The sequence below is a fragment of the Ranitomeya imitator genome, chromosome 6 (assembly GCF_032444005.1).
Source record: "Ranitomeya imitator isolate aRanImi1 chromosome 6, aRanImi1.pri, whole genome shotgun sequence".
In the NCBI taxonomy this organism is placed as follows: domain Eukaryota; kingdom Metazoa; phylum Chordata; class Amphibia; order Anura; family Dendrobatidae; genus Ranitomeya; species Ranitomeya imitator.
This window is the reverse complement of record NC_091287.1, coordinates 293813346-293840659: the sequence shown is the minus strand read 5'-3', so window position 1 is coordinate 293840659 and position 27314 is coordinate 293813346. Positions and strand designations below refer to the sequence as shown.

Here is a 27314-nt window from a genome sequence, read left to right as displayed (position 1 = left end):
ACATGCGGGGATTGCCTGAGGACCACTGATGTGCATTTGCGCTCATCGCTACAGATGGCCAGTCTATTAGGCCACACGTTTTCTCCATGCCTCCACCTACTGACTGCAGAATTTAAGCAGTAACCTCAGGTCCCGAGTCCACATTTGCACAGAACTCTAGCTGTAATGCAAAGATGCTGTGACTGGACAATAACCTATATGAATGGCATTGTGTGTTAAGTATTTGTATCTGTGTTAAGAGGTTGACAAATCGCTTGCTTTTTTTGCCTACTAATAAGCAAATGTGCTTACCTGCATTGTTCCTATTAAATGTAAATCCAGCTATCGGAGCAAGAGGTTTGGTGGACAATGCACTCCCCCAGGTAGAATGATTTGCTTCTTTATTTGCAGATATTAGCCCTACGTTCTTCGGGTTCATACCTTAATGTGGTTGAAAAAAAGTCTTATTACTGAACTCTCCAGGCAAACTATAGATGGGTGTAGTATATTGGAAAGGATTCAAAGAACAAAATAAGCGTTTTCTAGAAGTAGGTAGATTAGGAGGCCATATAGTGCTATATTATATACAAAAAAAGGTTTCACTTTATCATGCTAAAGCATGTCAATGTAAAATATATGGAAATATAAATAGCAATACGGCTTTTGAATATTGGGAAAAAAATGAGACGCTTAGCATAAAATGTGGCCAAATTATATCTGCCCATCAACCATCGTCAAGGTGGTCTCAAAGACTGATGGGTCCCTACGTGTGTGAATACCTCTCTTAGGCGGATGTCTGAATTCCTGGGTGAATGTGGACACCTCTCTCAGCAATGCCTGCATTTATGGGTAAGTAGGGACCCATCAGTCTTTGAGACCACCTTGACGATGGTTGACGGGCAGATATAATTTGGCCAAATTTTATGCTGAGCATCTGATTTTTTTCTTAATATTCAAAAGCCGTATTGCTATTCATATTTCATATATTTCACATTGATATGCTTTAGCATGATGGAGTGCAAGTTTTTTGTATATTGTATATGGAGGTAGCTTCTCCTGGTATGCACCTATTCACACTAGTCTGGATGTGCCAGTCAGTTTTTTGTCATATATAGTGCTATATTGGCTGGGACAAATATAAAATTTAGGAATTTGTGCTTTGTCGGAAGTGGAGGCTTAGCGTTAGCCCAAGCGCATACATACACCTCCACCACACCGTGTCCTAAACCATTTAACAATCTGACAGAGATATGAAATAATACGCTCAGATAAGACTACTCTAGATCATAGTTCCTTTTGGTCTGCCTAGTCTAAACAGTCCTAAAACAGGTTTTCTGCCTATGCGTGACCCATTAGGGCATATTACAGCACTGGGGAATAAACAAGTCCCACCACAGATAAAAGCTCATCATGGCGTTTGCAAGCATAGAAAATAAGAACCCGCCAACATGCAAGTCTGGCATGGATCTGTGTGTGGAGTAGGAATTTCCCAACCAGACAACTCTAATCCTGCTCATCTTTCCAGATGAGGACTTACCGGGTAGGTATCTTGACTGTCTAAGGTAGTGTTGTTTAGCAGATGTTGCTTGTCCAGAGTCTCTTCTTACATTTCCCATATTTGAAGACCCTTTATTTAATTCTCCAGTGGGAACTGGATCTGTGAAACTGAAAACAAAAATCTTATTTATACACAGGTAAGTTTTCTGAGATTGGTTTTTCTATGTTAAAATGTATTTAATTAATTTTCATTGTCACTTCTTTTCATCTTATTTTCATATCACTATCAATACTAAAGAAAAACAAATCCTGCAATTTTTAATCTGGCCTCTATGTTATTCTCATACTTCCTGATCTGTACAGAAGACTATTCAGCATTCTCATTGTCAGATGACACCGACATACATTGTAAGGGATTCACAGTAGCTGATCGCGGTTTGGTCCAAACACGTGAAGTTTTATTGCTTTCATAAACACTCCAATGGTTACAAACAGCCTCATCTTGGCACAAGAGGTAGTCACCATTTCCGGTGACTACCTCTTGAAGATCATCAAGAGAATGCCAAGAGTGTGCAAAGCAGTCATCAATGCAAAAAGGTGGCTACTTTGAAGAACCTAGAATATAAGACATAATTTCAGTTTCACACTTTTTTGCTAAGTATATAATTCCACATGTGTTAATTCATAGTTTTGATGCCTTCAGTGTGAATGTACAATTTTCATAGTTATGAAAATACAGAAAAATCTTTAAATGAGTAGGGGTGTCCAAACGTTTGGTCTGTACTGTAGCTAGCTAGGTACATCTAATAAAGACCTGCAGTGCTAGAAATTAACCTAGTCCTACCAGGCTCTATTATAGGAAATGGTCATAGCGCCCCTCCTCGCTCTCCCTTCACAATGACCTTTGTCCTGATGAGTTTGAGTTAGTTTATTGCTGCAGATGTCCATGTGTCCAACAGAGAATTAGGAGTCTTAACTGGAACCTGTCAGCTACCCTAGCCCCCTAAATCACGACGTAGTCTCTGCTCCATGCCATTACTGCATTTTATCGACCCCCTTCTTATGGCTTTGCAATCTCTATATACTTTCAAAATCAAGCGTTATTCCTCATTTGTGGAATACAAATATTTTAGGACTAGTCCGGTGGGCCTTTGAATTTCCTAGTCTATTCCCGGCTCTCGCCTTGTTAGCACGCCCCTCTGTTTGCAATTTACAGAATCTGCAAGAACGGTGTCACTGACGACATTCTGCCGCAGTGGGTGCGATGCGCTGATGAAGCTGGGGAGCTTCATTGCCCATACACGCAATTTGATGGGAGGCAGGACTACTCCGGGGAAATAGACATCCCACCGTACTAGTCCCGAGACATGCAAATGCACAGATGCAAATAAAACTGGATTTCAAAAGTGGATACAAATCGCAAAGTCAGAAGAAAGAGCGTAGTGTAGAGCAATGGTGGTGGTTTAGGCTGCATAGGGTAATATGAATAATAAAAAAATGGTGCATAAAAACATGATTTAAACACTTAGTCAAGAGAAGAAAATTATTTTGTAGATCTACGAAGTATAAAGCTTTTTACACATAGACAAAGATATGAATAGGCACAGAATCTTTGATCATAAAAAGTTGGAGATTGTGTAACTAGTATTGATTTCTGCTAATTCTTCCCGCAAGTGACAGCAGTGAGGAGGAGTCTGTATGGAGCGGCGGTCAAGCATGCACATTACTACTCCATACAAAATCTTCAGTAATCACAGAAAATCAAGGCACTCTCACTCCGCCATTGCCATAACTAACCGTCCGTATGTTTCTTGCTGAGATATCCCTTTAAACCGTTTCAAAACCAATCCGTTACATTGTATACAGCTATGTAAGCAATCCCAGAATTCATTCCATACTAATGGCTTTAGCTGAAGCTCACCCGTATAAAGAGTCGTCAGTTTTGTTCTCTTTAACCATAGCCATGCTGGGCTTCTTCGAGAATGAGATCCCAAAGTCGGTATCAAACTCATCCCAGCTGTCTTTTAAAACGGACTGGCCCCAGCGTCGTCTTCCATGTTTAAGGTTCACAACATTGTTCTGTGGCCCATTAGTTACGGTCTTCTACGTTAAAGTAAAAAAATAATCAGATAACAGCTGATTTTAAATATTTAATAGCATTTTTTTTTTTAAATAACATTGGAAAAAAAGACAGTTGCATACAACTTAGTGCTACCACATCGCTCTACTCTTGGGTCAGTAAGGTCAGTAATAATAATCTTTATATAGCAACAACATATTCCTCAGAGCTTTACAGTTTCAAACACAACAGTCATAAGTAACAACATTAACAATACAATAATTAAAGGGAAATAAGACGACCCTGCTCGTGAGAGCTTACAATCTACAGTGAGGTGGGGGAGATACAAAGTACAGGTGTGTATGGTCCAGCCATCTTCAGGGAGTGGGGATAGATGGAGATAGTGAATGGGCTATACACACACACACACATAAAATGACATCAGTAAAGACATTGTAGTAACTAAAGCCACAGACCGTGCTGGCTCTGTTATGACTTGGTGACAATAAGAAAGGATATTGTGAAGAACAACTTTAAAGGGAATCTGTCACCAGGTTTTTGGATCCCATTTGAGCAGCATGATGTAGGGACATTGACCTGAATTTCAGCGCGGTGTCACTTGTTTTACTAGGTACAGCAGTTTTGACTGAAGACCTAGCAGTGCTCAGAAAGCTTATTACTGTATAACCCCACCCACACCACTGATTGGCAGCTTTCTGCAAATGCACAGTGAACACGGCTGCCAATCAGTGGTAGGGGCGGGGTTACATAGAGCAGCAGGTCTAGGAGGCACGAGACAGCTAGTCGACTAGTGATCATTTCCTACTGATAAAACACTGATTTCATTGAATCGATGGAAAACAGCCCAGTAAGTGACACGTCACTGTAATCAGTGGCTCTGTGTCTATCTTATGCTACGCTAACACTACATTGCAAAAACCTGCTAACACATTCCATTTAACTGCATGATGGAAGATTTTCTTGCAAAGATTAAGTATCTCTGAAAGGGGTTGCCCACATTTTTTTCCTTTTAAAAACTAGGCCCAATGAAGTCTAAAAGTAAAGAAAACTATGGGCCCGCTTCACCAGTTTTTTTTTTTTTTGTCTTGTGGTATTTTTTGTGCCACACAAGTGGTTCATGAACCTTGCGCTCAATTAAAAAAAACAAAAAAAAAAAAGATATTTTGTTAAACCTTTTTTGTGACTTTTGAACGTAAAATGTTTCATTTTCTACTAAAACGTTACAAAACTTGGCCAAAATTTCAGATGTACATAAAATCACTCCATCTGGAAGGGGACTGGAGTACATTTAAAAAATAAAATATCATAACATTTTTGTGCAAAGTGAATTAGCTAAAATAATTTTGAAACTCCAAACGCTGCCTACAATAATAATGAACATAAAAACCCCCCAAACCAAACACATATAAAATAGACTTTAAAAAAGGCGCCAATTAAGAACAGTTGAAAAACACAAAAATTAGATTTCATAAAAAAAAAAAACAACTAAATACAATAATTTATAGGGCCCTATGTTGTTCTATTGATCCCATGTTGCTCTTTAGTGCTGCCTGGGTTCCCCTCGGGTCTCTATTTCTCTGCTTGGAGCATGTCTGTTCATTGGAATGTGCCTAGGGGACCAAATAAGAGTCAGCCTACTCTCCTATGGGAACAAAGGATTGGGCATATTGAAATCCAGCACTCTCAATCCCTCTTTGCCCTGATATCTGCTGTTACGGGACCCTTCGGTGGCCCCTATACACAGAAGATGGAGTGCATGGATGAGCAGCTTATGATAGGTTGATTATACAGTACATATATATGGTCACATTACACGTATGTTACTTACCGGAGAGATGGTGTTGCTGATACTGGGGAGGGCCACTTGGGGGGCTTTGGATGGCAGCTGGCTGTTAGCGGTGCTTTGTGGCAGCTGTATTTGCTGCAGGGGTCTCTGGGAGGCAGGCGAGTCACTTGGTAATATCTTTTCTGCTGCTTCAGTTGGAGGAGAGGGTTTCTTTTTTAGCTCAGATAATGGTTCATTGGAATGCACTGGTTTCTCTAAAGGCTTTTTCTGATCCACTTGTACCGGAGGTCCGAGTGCTTGTCCAACTTGAAAATAAGGGTACCTCAAAGCCTGGGTAAGTGAGCAGATGGAAGACAAGCATCTCTATTCACAAATCAAATAGATCCATTACCTCTACATCTAGGCTGCAGGATGGAATAGGACAAATGCATTTCTAATACAGCATCTATGTATTTTTTTAGAAACAAATACGTAACCGTACAACAAAAAACACCGGGATTCTTAAGCTACTTTCACACAAATCTTACAGATTTCCTATCTGTAATTGCTTTGAGTAGGGGCAAAGTGAATGAGATCCCAGCAGATCTCATCCCTAACATGCAGAAAAATTGGATTTTAAATTTTCAGGATGTCCGTGTGGATCCATCATGCACTTATTGTGGATTAACGAGTTGTTGCAGAAGGATCTATTTGTGATGAGCGAACGTGCTGGGATAAGGCGTTATCTGCCATGTTTGGGTTCTAATCGAGTGACTTCAGCGTGCTCGAAAACTATTTTCGAGTCCCTGCGCTGGTGAGTGCCGCGTGGCTTCTATCTACAATGATTGACAAGCACAATCTCTATTATACTGAGCAGCCCATATATCTGATTACAGGGCCGGACTGGGGTGCCAAGGGCCCACCAGTAACATTGACTGTGAGGGCCCACTGTTCAGCTACATGCACATTACATTACCCTCAGTTACATATTTGGCTATGCTTATATATAATTGATAAACTGTGTATTTTGTTACATGTATGATGAGATGCTACCCTTGTCATGTGAACCAAGTGTGCCAACTATTGCTCACACAGAGGGGGCCACCAGGGTATTGACCGGCTCCACCATGAGCCAGTCCGAGCTTGTCTGATGGTGGCACTGAGACTTGCTATGTTAGGAGGAAGCAGCTTTGAAGTGTAGCTTCTTTTGTGTTTTATGATGTCCTATTGACTTTCGGCTAACCTCTGTCCACAGTGTTACTTGCCACAAAAAGAGCACCAGGTAAAACCCTGTGGATGGAGGCATCCTCTCTGATTGCCTTTCACAATGAAAAAGTTTCAATAATAAAATTACTATAAAAATAATAAAATACATGGAATGTCTTCCATACCTGAACGGCTGTTGGACGTTTCTTGGGATCCCACTGCAGCATGTCTCTCATTATTGTTAATGCCTCTTCGCTAGCGTTTGGGATGAGAGTTTTCAAATTTATAGGTATGCACTGAGGGAAGCGGAAATTCATGGCAGCTGCAAGCTGATATCCTTCAGACCAGTCATTCTAGGGAGCATAAATATGGGTTATCTAAGCAGCCTAGGTTATACATGGGCATCCATAGCTGTTACATTTCTTAAGTCGTGCTCGGCTTCTTGGCTTGTCTGGATTAGTCTCCATTACGTTTGCATTATGTATCCAGACTATACGCCAGATGTATGTCCAGGACATGCTACTGTATCCATAATAACGGCCATTGTAATAACATCTAAGATGCTGCAGCATCCATGATTTTTTTTTGTAAAATGTCCTTGCCTTTACACTGTGGTCATCTACAGGTATATGACGACCACTGATCTGCTGTCCCCGGCCATGTGCATGTCATTGCTGTATGTTAAAAAACAAAACCAAAAGGGGGACCAGAAGAGAATGTTTGTATGATAAAATGACTGAATTTCGCTATAACATTTGCAGTTATTACAACCACTTAGGTGTTTTCTGGGCTGAACATACATTTCTGTAGCCCCCCTAAGTGACTGCAGATTGCTCATCCTGATAGATAATATGCACATTGTCAGGATTCTCACCATGTGAGTAGTGGTCACATGATTGGAAGTATGAGATTTGGATACTTGCGGTCGTGTGCCAACAAGCTTCTCGTCCGCACCATCTCAATAGAACCCCGAGAAAAACAAGACAATTTGCTAGTCTGCACATCAGCTGGTGATCGCTCAAGGTGGCCACAAAGGGATATCCACAATGGACTGTCAGGATATTGTGATAGAGTGAGATTGTAAGACCCCATGCAGCTGCTGCTCTGTGTGTCCATTCCCTGAGACCCACACTCCTCTCTTTCACATCCATTCCTGTTTGGCTTAAAAAAAAAAACTTCAGCAAAAACTGCATACGTCCAGCCTGTAAAAGAGCTCATTCAGACGTCTGTTTTTCACGTACATATTCTAGTATTTTTAAAATGAAAGAACACGTACCTTTTAGTGATGAGAACGTGCCGCGATAAGGTGTTAACCACACATGCTCGTATGCTAACAGAGTGACTTTGGCGTTCTCGAAAAATTAGTTAAAGTCCCCGCAGCTGCTTTTCTTCCTGCTGTTCGACAGCCTCTACACATGCAGGGATTGCCTAACAAACAAGGGATTCCTGCACGTGTTGGGAATGTCAAACAACCTTATCTGAGCACATTCTCTCAACACTAGTACCTATCATAGCCCATGTTGTCTTTTGCAGACCAAGTGATAAAGATAGCAACAAAAAACCACAGATGAAGATACCGTACCCAAAACCTCCACCATGCTCACATCCCAAGTGGGGGAGCTACCCAGGGGGAGGTTTGCTACCGTTAGTATAGATGGACACTCCTATCAATAGCAATAAAGAAGAAACCGTGGAGTTACAGTCCAAAAACCAAGTTTTATTCAACAATAGTGGGCAACCATAGCCAGAACAGTATACAAAAATCCTAATTTAATTAAACACAACATATACCTGAAAAGGAGAGTAGAAGGTAGCAATAGATGGAAATACACACCACGTAGGTATTCCTGGCACCGATTGAGTATTAATAAAGTGCATAGTGCCATATAATAATTGGGAAAAGGATCAAATGGTATACTGGTACCCCTATAAATCTATACTTCACGGCTAAGTATACATATGAGTAGCCCTGCGCATAGGCTACGTGACCACTACATCCGGTCATTCATCATGAGCCAAAAAGAAGTAAAAAAGGAAGACACCATATAAAGTTACTAAAGAACCTTACCCAAGGTTTGGTGGCCAGGATAACCCACGTGGTGGCCCCAACGCGCGTTTCGCGTCAGCTTCGTCAGGGGGCGGTCGACCGAAACGCGCGTTGGGGCCACCACGTGGGTTATCCTGGCCACCAAACCTTGGGTAAGGTTCTTTAGTAACTTTATATGGTGTCTTCCTTTTTTACTTCTTTTTGGCTCATGATGAATGACCGGATGTAGTGGTCACGTAGCCTATGCGCAGGGCTACTCATATGTATACTTAGCCGTGAAGTATAGATTTATAGGGGTACCAGTATACCATTTGATCCTTTTCCCAATTATTATATGGCACTATGCACTTTATTAATACTCAATCGGTGCCAGGAATACCTACGTGGTGTGTATTTCCATCTATTGCTACCTTCTACTCTCCTTTTCAGGTATATGTTGTGTTTAATTAAATTAGGATTTTTGTATACTGTTCTGGCTATGGTTGCCCACTATTGTTGAATAAAACTTGGTTTTTGGACTGTTACTCCACGGTTTCTTCTTTATTGCAAGTGATAAAGATATACACACACACACATATACAGTACAGACCAAGAGTTTGGACACACCTTCTCACTTATACAGTAAAAAAGTGGCTGACAGCACTCACTTATTAGGGCGCCCGTTCCATGTCCAGGGAACCGTCCTGGGTAATGTATATACTCCAAGTCAGAAGAACAGCGCTCCAGCCGGGTGTAATAATCCAGTAGAAAAAAATATTTATTCAGCCATGGTAAAGCGACGTTTCGACCACAAATCGGTCTTTTTCAAGCAGCTTGAAAAAGACCGATTTGTGGTCGAAACGTCGATTTACCATGGCTGAATAAAGATTTTTTCTACTAGATTATTACACCCGGCTGGAGCGCTGTTCTTCTGACTTCGAGTATACACCTTCTCATTTAAACATTTTTCTGTATTTTCATGATTATGAAAATTGTACATTCAAATTGAAGGCATCAGAACTATTAATTAACACATGTGGAATTATATACTTAACAAAAAAGTGTGAAACAACTGAAATGATGTGTTATATTCTAGGTTCTTCAAAGTAGCCATCTTTAGCTTTGATGACTGCTTTGCACACTCTTGGCATTCTCTTCATGAGCTTCAAGAGGTAGTCATCGGGAATGGTCTTCCAACAATCTTGAAGGAGTTCCCAGAGATGCTTAGCACTTGTTGGCCCTCTTGCCTTCACTCTGTGGTCCAGCTCACCCCAAACCATCTCGACAGGGTTCGGGTCTGGTGACTGTGGAGGCCAGGTCATCTGGCGTAGCACCCCATCACTCCCCTTCTTGGTCAAATAGCCCTTACACAGCTGTGCTATATAATGCGTGGCTGTGCTATATACTACGTGGCTGTGCTATATTTCTCTGCTGTATCTGTGCATCATGAATCGTGGTATGTATTAAGGGGGGGCCCACTGAGTCTCTTTCGCCCGGGGCCCTCAAAAACCTGGAGCCGGCCCTGGCTTCACTGATTGATTGATTGGTCGCGCCCGGCGTAGTCCAGCCGCGTAATGGCATGGGATTTGAACCACGCTTCGCTGATTGGTCGTGCCAATATATATACTGGATGGTGACCCGATTCTAACGCATCGGGTATTCTAGAATATGCATGTCCACGTAGTATATTGCACAGCCCACGTAGTATATTGGCCAGCCACGTAGTATATTGCCCAGCTATGTAGTATATTGCCCAGTCACGTAGTATTCAGCACAGAGCCACGTACAGTAGTATATTGCCCAGTCACGTAGTATATTGCCCAGTCACGTAGTACTCAGCACAGAGCCACGTAGTATATTGCCCAGTCACGTAGTATATTGGCCAGTCACGTAGTATATTGCCCAGTCACGTAGTATATTGCCCAGCGATGTAGTATTCAGCACAGAGCCACGTAGTATATTGCCCAGTCACGTAATATATTGCCCAGTCACATAGTATATTGGCCAGTCACGTAGTATATTGGCCAGCCAGGGTGGCACATGTTAAGGAGCTGAAACTCCTAAACCCTTCATCCAATTTTAATGTGGATACCCTCAAATGAAAGCTGAAAGTCTGAACTTCAACTGCATCTGAATTGTTTTGCTTAAAATTCATTGTGGTAATGTCTATAACCAAAATTAGAAAAATGTCTCTGTCCAAATATATATGGACCTAACTGTACATACATATGCAAAAATAGAAAAAAATGGCCAGGAGAACAGATGAAGGAGTGTGAGAGCCAGTGCCGCCGATGACCGTTTCACGCTAAACAGCGCTTCTACAGGTCACTATTTAGCACGAAACGGCCATCAACGGCACTGACTCTCACACTCCATCTCTTCTCCTGGCCATGATGCTTTAAACGTTGAAATAAAGTATGCATTTTAGGATCGGTGAGTGCTATCCATTTTTTTTCTATTTTTGCATACTCGCCATGATGTCTTTTCTTGGATAAGCAGCCGGTATCCGACGGTACAGCTTAATGCACATGTGCCATATATGTGATTACAAGATTCCATGTTACTTACTGGTGCCGTCTGCTTTTTTCTATTTTTTATTATATACATACACATATACACACACATTATATATATATACAGTGCCTACAAGTAGTATTCAACCCCCTGCAGATTTAGCAGGTTTAATAAGATGCAAATAAGTTAGAGCCTTCAAACTTCAAACAAGAGCAGGATTTATTAACAGATGCATAAATCTTACAAACCCAAAAGATTTGTTGCTCAGTTAAATTTTTATAAATTTTAAACATAAAAGTGTGGGTCAATTATTATTCAACCCCTAGGTTTAATATTTTGTGGAATAACCTTTGTTTGCAATTACAGCTAATAATCGTCTTTTATAAGACCTGATCAGGCCGGCACAGGTCTCTGGAGTTATCTTGGCCCACTCCTCCATGCAGATCTTCTCCAAGTTATCTAGGTTCTTTGGGTGTCTCATGTGGACTTTAATCTTGAGCTCCTTCCACAAGTTTTCAATTGGGTTAAGGTCAGGAGACTGACTAGGCCACTGCAACACCTTGATTTTTTGCCTCTTGAACCAGGCCTTGGTTTTCTTGGCTGTGTGCTTGGCTGTGTGCTTTGGGTCGTCATGTTGGAAGATGAAATGACGACCCATCTTAAGATCCTTGATGGAGGAGCAGAGGTTCTTGGCCAAAATCTCCAAGTAGGCTGTGCTATCCATCTTCCCATGGATGCGGACCAGATGGCCAGGCCCCTTGGCTGAGAAACAGCCCCACAGCATGATGCTGCCACCACCATGCTTGACTGTAGGGATGGTATTCTTGGGGTCGTATGCAGTGCCATCCAGTCTCCAAACGTCACGTGTGTGGTTGGCACCAAAGATCTCGATCTTGGTCTCATCAGACCAGAGAACCTTGAACCAGTCAGTCTCAGAGTCCTCCAAGTGATCATGAGCAAACTGTAGACGAGCCTTGACATGACGCTTTGAAAGTAAAGGTACCTTACGGGCTCTTCTGGAACGGAGACCATTGCGGTGGAGTACGTTACTTATGGTATTGACTGAAACCAATGTCCCCACTGCCATGAGATCTTCCCGGAGCTCCTTCCTTGTTGTCCTTGGGTTAGCCTTGACTCTTCGGACAAGACTGGCCTCGGCACGGGAGGAAACTTTCAAAGGCTGTCCAGGCCGTGGAAGGCTAACAGTAGTTCCATAAGCCTTCCACTTCCGGATGATGCTCCCAACAGTGGAGACAGGTAGGCCCAACTCCTTGGAAAGGGTTTTGTACCCCTTGCCAGCCTTGTGACCCTCCACGACCTTGTCTCTGATGGCCTTGGAATGCTCCTTTGTCTTTCCCATGTTGACCATGTATGAGTGCTGTTCACAAGTTTGGGGAGGGTCTTAAATAGTCAGAAAAGGCTGGAAAAAGAGATAATTAATCCAAACATGTGAAGCTCATTGTTCTTTGTGCCTGAACTACTTCTTAATACTTTAGGGGAACCAAACAGAATTCTGGTGGGTTGAGGGGTTGAATAATAAATGACCCTCTGAAAAGACTTTTCACAATTTAAAAAAAGAAATAACATTCTTTTTTGCTGCAATGAATTTCACACTTCCAGGCTGATCTACAGTCCAAATGTCACAATGCCAAGTTAATTCCAAATGTGTAAACCTGCTAAATCTGCAGGGGGTTGAATACTACTTGTAGGCTCTGTATATATATATATATATATATATATATATATATATATATATATATATATATATATATATATATATATATATATATATATATATATATATATATATATATATATATATATATACACACATAAATACATATATACATACACAAATACATATATATACACATATATACAGTACATACATACATATATACATATATATATACTTATGCATACACACACACAAATACTGTACATACACACACTGTACATACACACACACACACTGTACATACACACACACACACACAGTACATACATACAGTCACACATACTGTACATACATACACACATACTGTATATATATACACACATACATATATATATATATATTGTACTATATATACACATATATTCATGTACATATATATATATATATATATATATATATATATATATATATATATTGACACTGTTGTGTCACAATATAATATATATATATGTGCCACGGTATGCCCGCATTCTCCACCACAATGTGACACAAAAGTCTGGGATCGCCTTTGCTGGGGTCAAAGGCCACGTGGTTTGTGCATTGAATCTGAGGCGTACAGCAGGTTTCTGAGCAAGCTGACCTCAGGTCAGATTTATTAACGTGAAGGCAACATAGAAAAACAAAACATAAAAATAAATCCTAGCCTGTCCGGCGCTAACTAAACCAACACGTTGCTATCTCAACAGCTGAGGGGGGCTTCTCCCACCCAGCTAACATTACACAATTCTTGGACATAGCTCTCACTCACGTTTGTCTCACACAGGCAGGCAATCTGTGTGCCCCAGGCTGACGCTGGAAACCCCCAGCTGGTCATCTTTTATTCCTGCACTTATTAACCCATTAGCACCCTGAAGATACTGAGTGGCCTAATTCACATAGGACAAACACCTGGGCGATATATACCTGCCTCCAACTACCACACCAGCATGAGTCTTACATATCCCCCCCTTGCTCAGACCACTCCGGTCGAGCAAGAACACTCTTGAAACAGTGCACTCGGGATAGGGCATCGGCATTCCCCATCTGCACCCCAGGTCGGTGCTCCACCGTAAAAGAGTAAGCCTGCAGGGCAAGGAACCACCGGGCTACCCGACTATTACGGTCTTTGTGGAGGTGCATCCACTTGAGAGGGGCATGGTCTGTGACCAGCCTAAACTTCCTACCGGCCAGGTAATACTTGAGGGAGTCGAGAGCCCATTTAATGGCTAGGCACTCTTTTTCAACCACCGCATACCTCTGCTCATGTACATTCAGTTTCCGACTGAGGTAGAGGACCGGGTGTTCGACTCCGTCCCTCACCTGGGAAAGTACAGCTCCGACACCAGTATCAGAGGCATCAGTTTGTACCACAAACTCGCTGCTGAAATCAGGAGTCACTAGTACGGGCTGAGAGCACAAAGCCCGTTTCAGGCTGTGGAAGGCCTCTTCAGCAGCTGAGGTCCATTTTACCATGACGGAACCACTTGGTAAGATCCGTCAAGGGAGTAGCCATGGCTGCAAAATTGGGTATGAACCGGCGATAATAGCCGGCAATCCCCAGGAAAGCCTGTACTTGTTTTTTGTTCACTGGTTGTGGCCAGCCCTGAATTGCCTGTATTTTGTCGATCTGGGGTTTAACCATTCCTCGGCCAATCACGTAGCCCAAGTATCGGGCTTCTTCAAGCCCGAAGTGGCATTTCTTGGGGTTTGCCGTTAAACCTGCATCTCGCAGGTCAATCAATCACCGCTTGTACCTTCTGGAGATGAATTTCCCAGTCCATGCTGTAAATTACGATGTCATCCAGGTAGGCAGAAGCGTACTGTCTGTGAGGCCTCAAGACTCGATCCATCAATCTCTGGAACGTTGCGGGAGCTCCGTGAAGTCCAAACAGCATATAGACATACTGGAACAGACCTTCCGGTGTAGCAAATGCCGTCTTCTCTCTGGCCGCCTCGGCCAGAGGAATCTGCCAGTACCCCTTTGTTAAATCCAGGGTCGTAATGTATCGGGCTTTACCAAGCCGGTCGATCAACTCATCGACCCGGGGCATAGGGTACGCATCAAATTTAGAAACTGCATTCAGTTTCCTAAAGTCATTACAAAACCGGATGGAGCCATCCGGTTTAGGTATCAACACAATTGGACTGGACCAGGCGCTGTGCGACTGCTCAATGACTCCTAAGTCCAACATTGCCATCACTTCCCAGGAGACGGCTTCACGGCGGGCTTCCGGAATCCGGTAGGGCTTCACATGAACAGTGACGCCAGGCTCTGTGACAATGTTTCATCAACTTAGTCCGGCCAGGTTTTTCAGAGAAAAACTGTCGGTTCTGTAACAAAAATTGCTTAACCTCAGATTTTTGTAGTTCTGAGAGAGTCTCGGCAACCTGCACCTCCGGTACGGTAGGTGAACAAACCGGACGGGGCAGATCCGCCGTTAGGGCAGAGCGGTCTTTCCAGGATTTTATCAGATTCACATGATAAATCTGTTCCGGTTTTCTCTTACCCGGCTGGTACACTTTATAGTTCACTTCACCAACTCTTTCTCGGACCTCAAATGGGCCCTGCCATTTCGCCAGGAATTTACTATCCACCGTAGGGATTAGGACCAACACCCTATCGCCGGGTGCAAATGTACGGACCTTAGCACCTCTATCATAACTTTGCCTCTGGGCTTCCTGGGCCTGTAACATATGGTCCCTAACAATGGGCATGACAGCGGCAACACGATCCTGCATTTGTGTTACATGGTCGATCACCGTTTTAAAGGGAGTGACTTGACCTTCCCAGGTTTCTTTTGCGACGTCCAGCAGTCCCCGGGGACGACGGGCGTACAACAGTTCGAAAGGCGAAAACCCTGTGGAAGACTGGGGAACTTCCCTAATGGCAAACAGCAAATAGGGTAACAAGTAATCCCAGTTCTTCCCATCTTTGTCTATCGCCTTCCGGAGCATCTGTTTTAAGGTTTTGTTGAACCGCTCAACCAGGCCATCTGTTTGAGGGTGATAGACAGACGTACGCAACGGGTCTATTTGTAAGAGCCTGCAGAGCTCCTTCATTACCCTCGACATAAAGGGAGTCCCCTGGTCGGTGAGTATCTGTTTTGGAATTCCCACCCGACTAAACACTTGTACCAATTCCTTGGCGATCGTCTTGGTAGCTGTGTTACGCAAAGGGACGGCTTCCGGGTAACGAGTGGCATAGTCCACGATGACGAGGATATGTTGGTGCCCACGTGCGGATCGGGGAAGGGGCCCAACCAAATCCATCCCAATTCTCTCAAAAGGGACCCCAATGATAGGAAGGGGTACCAAAGGGCTACGGAACCGAGATTTAGGGGCCGCGATTTGGCACTCTGGACAGGACTCACAATAGTTACGCACATCATAATGTATTCCAGGCCACACAAAACAATGCAATATCCTTTCTGTGGTTTTCTGTACCCCCAGATGTCCCCCCATTATATGTCCGTGGGCCAAATCCAGTACCTTCCGCCGATAAGGTTTGGGTACCACTAACCGTTGCACTGTGTCTTCCCCTTTTTTTTCTACCTGGTAGAGCAAATCATTTTCAAGAACCATATACGGGTACGCTAGCCTAGTGTCAGGTTCTACGGGTACCCCATCTATCATTTTTACATTTTTCCTACCCGGAGTCAGGGTAGGATCTTTCATTTGCTCGCTGTGGAAGTCATCCACCTGGACTCCCAAATCTGGCAGGCAGGGTGCCGGATGGCTGTCTGCCTCCGCCTCTCGCTGAGGTTCCTCAGTTTCCTCCGTTTCCCCCGCCATGACGGAGAAGGGGTATTGAAGGTTAGATTCACTAACCTCCCCAGCAACATCTTCTGGTGGGGTCTCCTCTAGGGACTCGGGACCTCCAGATGGCATGGGAGAAGATTCACGGGAACAGCTACCGTGAAGGAGCAACTGATTCTCCCACAACTGCCAGAAATAGGGAAAATCCCTGCCCAGGATTACATCCTGTAACAATGCGGGAACGAGTCCCACTTTGTGCTGCACTGACCCATAGGGAGTAGAAATCCATATGACCGCTGTTAAGTACGAGCAGGTGTCACCATGCACACACGTCACAGAAAACTTGTCAGACGGACCAGATGGAAGTGCCACCAGACTAGCTTTCACCAGAGTCACCACACTTCCAGAGTCTAGTAATGCCACAACATTTTTCCCATCAACAGATAATTCACACAGGTGTTTCGCTGTATCATTTTGACCCGCATTCACACTCACTAGCTGTGTAACCAAAGACATGCGTTTTTTAGAGTCTATAACGTCGCACTGCATGGGTTCAGCGGTAACAGGACAGTTCGCAGAAACATGACCCTTCTCATGGCAGCGAAAACACCTAACAGGTCCCCTACTGAGACCACCGTCCAATACTCTTGGTCTCGGAGTGCGAACAGTCCCGGACTCCTCCCCCACAGTTTTAAGCGATTTTCCTTCACCCGTGGTCCCTGGAACAGTCTTACCGGTTCCACGAGGAGGAGGCACAGACCGGGGGTTGGCGGTGTCGTCGGGAAGTCCTTCTGCCACGGAATAACGCTCGACCAACTCCACAAGTTGATCCGCTGTCGTGGGATTTCCTTGGCTTACCCACCTTTTCAGCGCTGGGGGTAGTACTCTCAGGTACTTGTCCAGGACAACCCGCTGGATTATTTCGGGTATTGTCAGTACCTCGGGTTGCAGCCATTTCTTTGTCAAGTAGATCAGGTCGAACATCTGAGACCGCGCCGGTTTATCTTGCTGGTATGTCCACTGATGTACCCTCTGTGCCCGGACAGCCGTCGTCACACCTAGCCGGGCCAGGATCTCAGCTTTCAGTTTCTCAAAGTCCTGAGCGACCTCCGGGTCCAAATCATGGTAAGCTTTTTGGGCCTCGCCGGAGAGAAACGGGGCAATCTAATCGGCCCATCGTGCCTTCGGCCACTTCTCTCTCAATGCCGTCCGCTCAAACGTTGTCAGGTATGCCTCGACGTCATCTTCTGCAGTCAGCTTTTGCCAGTATCGACTCACATGGATCCTTCTGGACTCTGCTTCCGGGTCAGCGTCAGGCATGCTCACCAGGCGCTGCGCCACCTGTTGGAGAAGTTGGCGGTCTGCAACCGTCATGTCCACTAACTCCTTCAGCTGTGCGGCCATCAAGCGATTAGCTTCGTGCTGTGCGGCAGTGGCCTGCTGCTGTACGGCAGTGGACTGTACTAAGGCTTTCACCACGTCTTCCATGCTGTCGCCTGTGCCACGGTATGCCCGCATTCTCCACCACAATGTGACACAAAAGTCTGGGATCGCCTTTGCTGGGGTCAAAGGCCACATGGTTTGTGCATTGAATCTGAGGCGTACAGCAGGTTTCTGAGCAAGCTGACCTCAGGTCAGATTTATTAACGTGAAAGCAACATAGAAAAACAAAACATAAAAATAAATCCTAGCCTGTCCGGCGCTAACTAAACCAACACGTTGCTATCTCAACAGCTGAGGGGGTTTCTCCCACCCAGCTAACATTACACAATTCTTGGACATAGCTCTCACTCACGTTTGTCTCACACAGGCAGGCAATCTGTGTGCCCCAGGCTGACGCTGGAAACCCCCAGCTGGTCATCTTTTATTCCTGCACTTATTAACCCATTAGCACCCTGAAGATACTGAGTGGCCTAATTCACATAGGACAAACACCTGGGCGATATATACCTGCCTCCAACTACCACACCAGCATGAGTCTTACTATATATATATATTTTTCTCAAACAAACATGTAAAGAGTCTATTTATACAGTTAGTTAATATTTAAGGCAGAGTTTTACTGAAAAAAAAATGTTCCATTTTTTTTACCCCCATTTTAAGCTACATCTGTAAATTATTAGGTAAAAGGAGCGCACTTACTTTCTTTGGGGTACCTAGAACTTGGCAAATTTTGAAGATTTCATCAACCTCACTGGTTCCTGGGAAAAGCGGTCTAAGTGTATATAACTCGGCCATAATGCTGCCAACTGCCCATATGTCTATGGGAGAGCTGTACACCAGTGAGCGCAGTAACACTTCCGGAGCTCTGTACCTGGAGGACACACAATCAATGTATTCAGTGTAGAGAGGATATACAACTGCACATGGAGAGACTATGGCACTGCTAAGGGTATAAGCCTGAACATAAAGGCACGAGGTTGCAAAACTAAACAAAACTCCATATACTTCTATATATTTGTACTACAGTCTGCGAATGATTTCAATACAAGGAGACTTGTAGAACATACCATCGGGTAGACACATAATCTGTATAGGGTGGCTGAGATCGCAGCTCACGAACTAATCCAAAATCAGCAATTTTTACAAGTTCGGGACCCATACAGAGAAGGTTTTCTGGCTTCATATCTCGGTGAAAAAACCCTATTTGATATTTTGGAGAAACGTGTCAGAATATTATTTTATTTAATTCAATACACTTGCAATATTGACAATATAAAGTGATACATTTATCAGCAGGAAAGGCACTGTCTCAGGAAAGAGGAAAAAGAAGCCAGAAGAAAAGCAAATATCTGGTCAAGAGTACAGAATGCTGCACTAAACAACTCACTAGATTATACTAATTGCTGCTTAAAGAGTTTTTACGGTAGGTCCAAATGGTACAGCAAAAGTGACAGGCAAAAACTGATGTGGATTTAGTTGTGGAAATACTGTGGATTTCTTGCAGATTATATCAGTTTGCATTGCAAATAGTGAAATCTGCAGTAAATGTTCTCAGGGTAAAATGACATCCGTCATACAGATCAATTTCTGCTGAGGAAAATAAATTAGATTTGAAGACATCCTGTCCACATTGCTGGCACTGTACCACACATCAGACTTTCTACAAAGACAAATACATTGGAAAATATCAGAGGACGATTTTTTTTTTTTTTTAATTAAAATTACTTGTCTGAGGTGTATAAATTTACATATATATATATATATATATATATATATATATATATATATATATATATATATATATATATATATATATATATATATATATATATATATATATATTCCTATTAAGTTGCAGAAAATTAACGGATTCCATCCCTTCAGGGGTTAGGTTATGTGAACTTATAGTGAATTAAACTGGAAACTAGATGTGTTAATATTCTCTGATAGGGGTCACCATCTCAATCACCAGAACTTCCTGCATTACAAAATTGCACGGATTGTACCACTTGAGTTCTCCAAATGAGTGGACAAAAACACTTATCACAGTTACTGATGATTGTTGCACAGCACCTCTCACACAGTTATATTATAGACGATAACAGTTCAGCCTCCTTACCACGTATTTAAAATATATTAGCTTATTTAGAAGAATATAGAGGGTAAGATAATCAGAATGTTACTACAGCAAGCAGAGATGGTACTGGCTCTGGCCACACATATAATACTATGCTGATGCATCATGAGATTATTAGCACGATGAAAAAATAAAATGCAGGATGGGGCTAAAAAGAAGGCTCGACTATGTGAAACTAAGTAATCAGAGTGGGGGTGGAAAAATAAAATTTAGCTGAACTACAGTACTTCTTTAAGCCCTATTTTGAAAAGAAAGAGACATTTATGTACAATCTGACTGCCCCTTCCACACACACCCACAAGACTTGTGGCCTCTGAGATCAGCAATAATGTTTATAACATATGAAATGGTTGAGCACTAGTCTGCAGACACCCTTTAAAGGGAATCTGTCACCTACTTTTTCATATATAAGCTGCGGCCACTGCCATTAGGGGCTTATCTACAGCATTCTGTAATGCTGTAGATAAGCCCCTCATTTAACCTGAAAGATAAGAAAAACAAGTTAAGATTATACTCACCCAGGGGCGGTCCCGGTCCCTGTTGAGGGCAATGCAAAGTACTGCAGTGCGCAGGCGCCGGGCCTCTCTGATATTTCCCGGCGCCTGCACACTGCAGTACTTTGCTCTTCCCTCAACAGGGCAGACAAAGTACGCCTGCGCCGCAGCCGCAGCGTGAAGACAAGAAGAGGACGTCATCATAAGAAGATGGGAGGCCCCGGACCGCGACGCCCATCGGACCAGAACCGGACCAGGACCGCCCCTGGGTAAGTATAAACTAACCTCTTTTTCTCATCTTTCACGATACATCGGGAGCTTATCTACAGCATTACAGAATGCTGTAGATAAGCCTCTGATGCTGGTGGGCTTAGCTCACCTTCGATGACAGGTTCCCTTTAAAAGGGAGAAGAACAAAAAAGGCGCACTCTTATCAATAAATGAATGGTGCTCAGAGGAAAAATAAAGCACAAAAATATATATAACCTCTGGCACTCAAAAAAATCACGTTTCAGCATTTCCTGCCTTTTTGAAGGAAGTCTGAATCCTGATAATGTCATAAGATGCAACAATGGTATCTACCAAAATGATGCTGAATCCGCGTGAAATCGCGTGGAACCGGTGTGCATATGATGTCCTGTAGCAGGAAATGCCGAAACGTTGGAGATTATGTCTGTTATTTCATGAATATGACCGGTAGTGAATAAATCCATTATTTAAAAGCAAAGAAAATTGTGATTTTTTTGAGTGCCAGAGGTTATATATATTTTTGCCCTTTAAAAGGGAACCTGTTACCAGTTTTGTGACATAGCAGCTAAAAAGATCACCTTATTCAGCGTCTGCAATGCATTCCATAAATCATTATATAACCCTGACTCCCCTTGTATACTCCCGAAAAAACTTTTTTTAATTTCTCCCGCGCTGTATGGTAATCTTCTCAGTCCGCATGGTGGGCATGGTTTTCGGGCCTCTACATCACTCCCATTGGCTGTTGCTCGCCGTCCTACTTCATGGATGATGCCTTTTGCGTCGTGCGACATATCGCGCCTGCTCAGAAATAGTGCGTTTCGCACCTGCGCAGTATGCTTTGCCCAACTGCGGGCAATGCCGAAAAACAGTGTCATGTGCCGACACACGCACTTCCGGCTCATGTACTGGAACTACGTTTGCCAGCGCATGCGTATTTCTGTTTTTTAGCTTTGCCTGCAGCTTGGCAAAGCATACTGAGCAGGAGCAAAACGCAATATTTCTGAGCGGGCACGATATGTCGCATAGCGATATGGATCGTTATCCAGGTCAGCAGGACGGTGAGCAGAAGCTGGGAGGAGGGATGCAGTGGTCCGAAACCACGCCCATCGGACCAGACTGATGAGATTACCATACAGTGCGGAAGAAATTAAAAAGGTTTTTCGGAAGTATACAAGAGGAGTCAGGGGGTTATATAAGGATTTAGGGAATGCAGCACAGAAACTGAATAAGGTGATATTTATAGCTGCTACAGTGCCTACAAGTAGTATTCAACCCCCTGCAGATTTAGCAGGTTTACACATTTGGAATTAACTTGGCATTGTGACATTTGGACTGTAGATCAGCCTGGAAGTGTGAAATGCATTGCAGCAAAAAAGAATGTTATTTCTTTATTTTTTTTTTTAAATTGTGAAAAGTCTTTTCAGAGGGTCATTTATTATTCAACCCCTCAACCCACCAGAATTCTGTTTGGTTCCCCTAAAGTATTAAGAAGTAGTCCAGGCACAAAGAACAATGAGCTTCACATGTTTGGATTAATTATCTCTTTTTCCAGCCTTTTCTGACTATTTAAGACCCTTCCCAAACTTGTGAACAGCACTCATACATGGTCAACATGGGAAAGACAAAGGAGCATTCCAAGGCCATCAGAGACAAGATCGTGGAGGGTTACAAGGCTGGCAAGGGGTACAAAACCCTTTCCAAGGAGTTGGGCCTACCTGTCTCCACTGTTGGGAGCATCATCCGGAAGTGGAAGGCTTATGGAACTACTGTTAGCCTTCCACGGCCTGGACAGCCTTTGAAAGTTTCCTCCCGTGCCGAGGCTAGGCTTGTCCAAAGAGTCAAGGCTAACCCAAGGACAACAAGGAAGGAGCTCCGGGAAGATCTCATGGCAGTGGGGACATTGGTTTCAGTCAATACCATAAGTAACGTACTCCACCGCAATGGTCTCCGTTCCAGAAGAGCCCGTAAGGTACCTTTACTTTCAAAGCGTCATGTCAAGGCTTGTCTACAGTTTGCTCATGATCACTTGGAGGACTCTGAGACTGACTGGTTCAAGGTTCTCTGGTCTGATGAGACCAAGATCAAGATCTTTGGTGCCAACCACACACGCGACGTTTGGAGACTGGATGGCACTGCATACGACCCCAAGAATACCATCCCTACAGTCAAGCATGGTGGTGGCAGCATCATGCTGTGGGGCTGTTTCTCAGCCAAGGGGCCTGGCCATCTGGTCCGCATCCATGGGAAGATGGATAGCACGGCCTACCTGGAGATTTTGGCCAAGAACCTCCGCTCCTCCATCAAGGATCTTAAGATGGGTCGTCATTTCATCTTCCAACAAGACAACGACCCAAAGCACACAGCCAAGAAAACCAAGGCCTGGTTCAAGAGGCAAAAAATCAAGGTGTTGCAGTGGCCTAGTCAGTCTCCTTACCTTAACCCAATTGAAAACTTGTGGAAGGAGCTCAAGATTAAAGTCCACATGAGACACCCAAAGAACCTAGATAACTTGGAGAAGATCTGCATGGAGGAGTGGGCCAAGATAACTCCAGAGACCTGTGCCGGCCTGATCAGGTCTTATAAAAGACGATTATTAGCTGTAATTGCAAACAAAGGTTATTCCACAAAATATTAAACCTAGGGGTTGAATAATAATTGACCCACACTTTTATGTTTAAAATTTATAAAAATTTAACTCAGCAACAAAACTTTTTGGTTTGTAAGATTTATGCATCTGTTAATAAATCCTGCTCTTGTTTGAAGTTTGAAGGCTCTAACTTATTTGCATCTTATTAAACCTGCTAAATCTGCAGGGGGTTGAATACTACTTGTAGGCACTGTATGTCACAAAACTGGTGACAGGTTCACTTTAACACAGTACAGCAGAAGTGAACTTTGTCTCATTACAAACATTTGCAGTAGCTGGTGTTTTCTCATATTGCTGTCACATCTGCTGCAAAGCTGTGCTTGATGATAACCAACACAGTACAGCAGAGCTGAACCTTGTCTCATTACAAACACAAGAAACACATTTACAGTTGTGCTCTCAGTTGTGCTCTTTCACCACACTGGCTGCCTATGCAATGAAAGCTAAAGCACTGAGAGAACAACTGCAGTGCAAATGTGTTTGTAATGAGACAAACTTCACTTCTGCTGTACTGTTAGTTCTGCTGTACTGTTAGTTCTGCCGTACTGTTTGCTCTCATAACCACACAGAGCATCCGCCGCCCCTTTTTTCCTGCTAATTTTTTGTCAGATGTGCTGTCGGCCATTCACTTTGTTTTTTTGACAATCTTTACATGTCTCATATTGATAACTACCCCTTTGATCTGGAGGCAGATTTTCATGCAGATCTGTGTCCGGCTCATTTACATATTTAAAAAAACATGGATTTCTCTTGAATAAAAAAAATCTGATTACAGATATCCAGGTATAATTTTATTACATTTTCTATGACCTGAATGCCCATATAGACCGCTTAGGAGGCTTGATCATATGAACAGATTGCTTTTAATTCCTACATATATTTGAATTTAATTAAAAAAAAAAACAGCAAAGATTTTTTGTGTTTCTGAATTTACATGTTTGTACCAAAGCTGTAACAAGTAAATATAAAAACGTTTTGCTAACATATATGACATCAATGGGAAATGTGAGAACTATACAACAACACAGACCAGCAAGCTGAGGCAGGCAACGTCCTGGGGAACAGTCTAGTATACAGTCCAGTATGGTTAATAAAATAAGCCATTATGATAGTCAGGCAAATAAAGCAAAAGCAGCGGGCAAATATTAAAAAAAGCTTACCATGCTTGTGTACAAAGGCTAAACCAGAAAGCACCTGAAACATAATGTTCCTTATTTCATTCTCAGTGAACATCTTATTCTCTCTGGCACGGCACAGAAATAAGAAAGCAAAGGAAACAGAACAAAAAGAAAAGGTAAAGAAAAGAGAAAAATCTTCAAAGACACTTGATACCATTTCCAATTTGTGTCACCAAATAAGACACCTGGATATATATGGATTTCTTGGCTAGATGTGAGCATCGTGATCAATGAGTAAGATGTACACCCAGTGACCCCTCTATTACATATACTCTGCCAGTAATGACGGCTTGGAACATATAGAGGTTCTGCTCCATGTGACACAGTACAATCCTACTAGGAATCTCCCATTCCACAGGTCTCTGTCATCTGAAAAATGTGAAGGATTAGGTTCATAGGAGTGAGCAGAAGTTTGAATTTAGTGACAATGGGCATATGCCCTGCCAATCCAATGAATGTGTTGGGTCTGACGGAACCAGCAGAGTGCTGTACTTGACTGTTGCAGATAGTCCTGACCCCACATTTCTAGAAACCACAGAGATTCTACTGGTGAAACTCCAAATTATTGTATCTGACATTCATCACCTATCTTGTGAAAAATGTATAGTAACAATGTCCATTGTGGGATAACCCTTGACTACTTCATATAAAGTTACCCAAGTTATACCTATGCCACTGAAGTTCACCACCAGGTGAAGAGGGGACAGAAACTCCTATCAGAGGTAATGATGATGACTAGACTTCTCCATTCACATAGTTGTAATGTAGGAGATCAGAGTTCAGCCTTTTGGCTGTATACTTAAAATATAATAGCTTGCTTTGACTCAGAGAAAACAGAGATGGTACTGGCTCTAACCAAGCCAATAAACAGGGTTATCTAATAAAGTAGACATTTTGTGTATATACTACCGTTATCAAAATGGTATCGGTGATGCTCTTTGAAAACTAAGACATGCAAAAAGGAATGTTAAAACAAGCATTTAAAGAGATTTTCTTGGAGGACATAAAAGTAAATGAAATAAATGTCAACTAGACTACATGTAGATTATTATTTTGTTATAATTCAATCACCAAATGCAGATCTCAAGAGGGAAAATTACAATAGTATGCCTTTAAGACACTACCCACCACGGAGAGCACTCAAATAGCATTGGTTCTCAGTAATTTCAGCTCATTTTTTATATTCTCAGAAAACCCCTTTAAGCAGATTCTGGACTATGTATGACCTAAATTATATGTAATCTTTCATTTTAGTATATAGCTGAACTGTGCTGTCCGGAAAAAGGAAACCTGCTATCTACAGATGCTTCTGGGAATGCACAGGCTTGAGAAGCCCACAAATGGTTGTTCCAATAGTGGCACCAATTAAGAGATTAACCACCTGAGGACTTGTAAAGGTGATGTGTGACTGTGTACAAACCTACCGTGTTTATGGATAAAGGCTAGCCCTTGTAATATCTGATACATAATGTTTCTGATGACTGATTCAGGAAACAACTTATTTCTGTGAAGAGACAAATTAAACAGTTCAAGCAATGCTTCAAAGACGTTGTAAACTGGATCCAGATTTTACCCACAACTGACAAGCAAGAAACTCTACAATTTTATCCATTTTTACATTTTGGGACGTTTTTCTCAATTTTTGTATCCATTTGCTGCAGGGAATATTACTTTCCTGTAAAAATAGTCGATTTTTTTCTGGAGATGACACAACTTCACACATTTGCTTATCAAGGGAACCCTTGGAGGTGTTACTGTATCTACAGGAAATTAACATATCTGAAAAAAGACAATGGCCCCAATTCATTTAATCAAAGGATTTACAGTAGAATTCAGTGGCGATTTCAAGCTACTTTCTCCCAGCTTTGCCGAAGTGGATGGAGATGGGTATTAGCGGCAGGGCTGCGGAGTCGGGAAGCCAATCCTTCGACTCAAACTCCTCAATTTCCCCGACTCCCAGCACTGGTCACTACTGAGCATGTACATAAAGTGCAGGACAGATTCATCGCAACTAAAAGCCGAAATCCTTATATCAAGAACAGAACAGACATTATAGGACATTTCAGAACTTCCCAATACATTTATAGCACATCCTGCATTGTACTGCTGTACCAAGTTATCATATATTTTAGGAGTCGGTCCATGTTAGGCAACTCCACAGCTCTGATAAGCGACGTAAAATGCTTCAAAGGTGGCAGCACTTCTTACGTCAGAAATGTTGCTACTTGAGTCACATTTCTAGCAAAGCACATGTAGGCGCACGCCACTGATAAGATTAGCAAAATTCTTTAAAGCACCACTCCATATTTTTATTGCACTGAAGTGATGCTTTAAGTCTCATGCTCACCTGTCACTGCTTTTATCGTTTTCCAGCATTGCTCCTTACGATTTCGGGCAAAAAGTAACCTACCGCCAGCTCTAGTATTTCCTGGAGCATGCCGGAGGTCACTTTTCAATACAAGTCTAGGAGAGCCTCGTTCATGCATTGAGGGATTGTGACATAACTTCTGACATCCGGATAGTCAGAGTCAGAAGCTGCGCTCACTGGATGGCGCTGCATGATCGGAGCGGTGATGAAAAACGGGGAAGACACCAGAGGGCGAGTATAAGACAGGGGGCAGGGGAC

The 27314-nt window shown here is 42.8% G+C and overlaps 1 protein-coding gene across 6 annotated transcripts in view; it reads right to left on the bottom strand.

Moving 5' to 3' along the window:
* Positions 1-27314, bottom strand: part of MAK (male germ cell associated kinase) — a 98735-nt gene that overhangs the window by 13768 nt on the left and 57653 nt on the right. For 3 of the 6 annotated variants that reach the window (XM_069730660.1, XM_069730663.1, XM_069730661.1), the window contains 8 exons: positions 24671-24753; positions 19051-19183; positions 18683-18854; positions 6713-6880; positions 5385-5672; positions 3398-3579; positions 1517-1644; positions 292-420 (listed from right to left, as the gene is read on the bottom strand). In XM_069730660.1, coding sequence (XP_069586761.1) covers positions 292-420; positions 1517-1644; positions 3398-3579; positions 5385-5672; positions 6713-6880; positions 18683-18854; positions 19051-19183; positions 24671-24753 — 1283 coding nt within the window. Of the gene's footprint in view, positions 1-291; positions 421-1516; positions 1645-3397; positions 3580-5384; positions 5673-6712; positions 6881-18682; positions 18855-19050; positions 19184-24670; positions 24754-26112; positions 26193-27314 lie in introns of all 6 variants that reach the window. The other 3 variants (XM_069730662.1, XM_069730664.1, XM_069730665.1) reach the window with 1 other exon arrangement.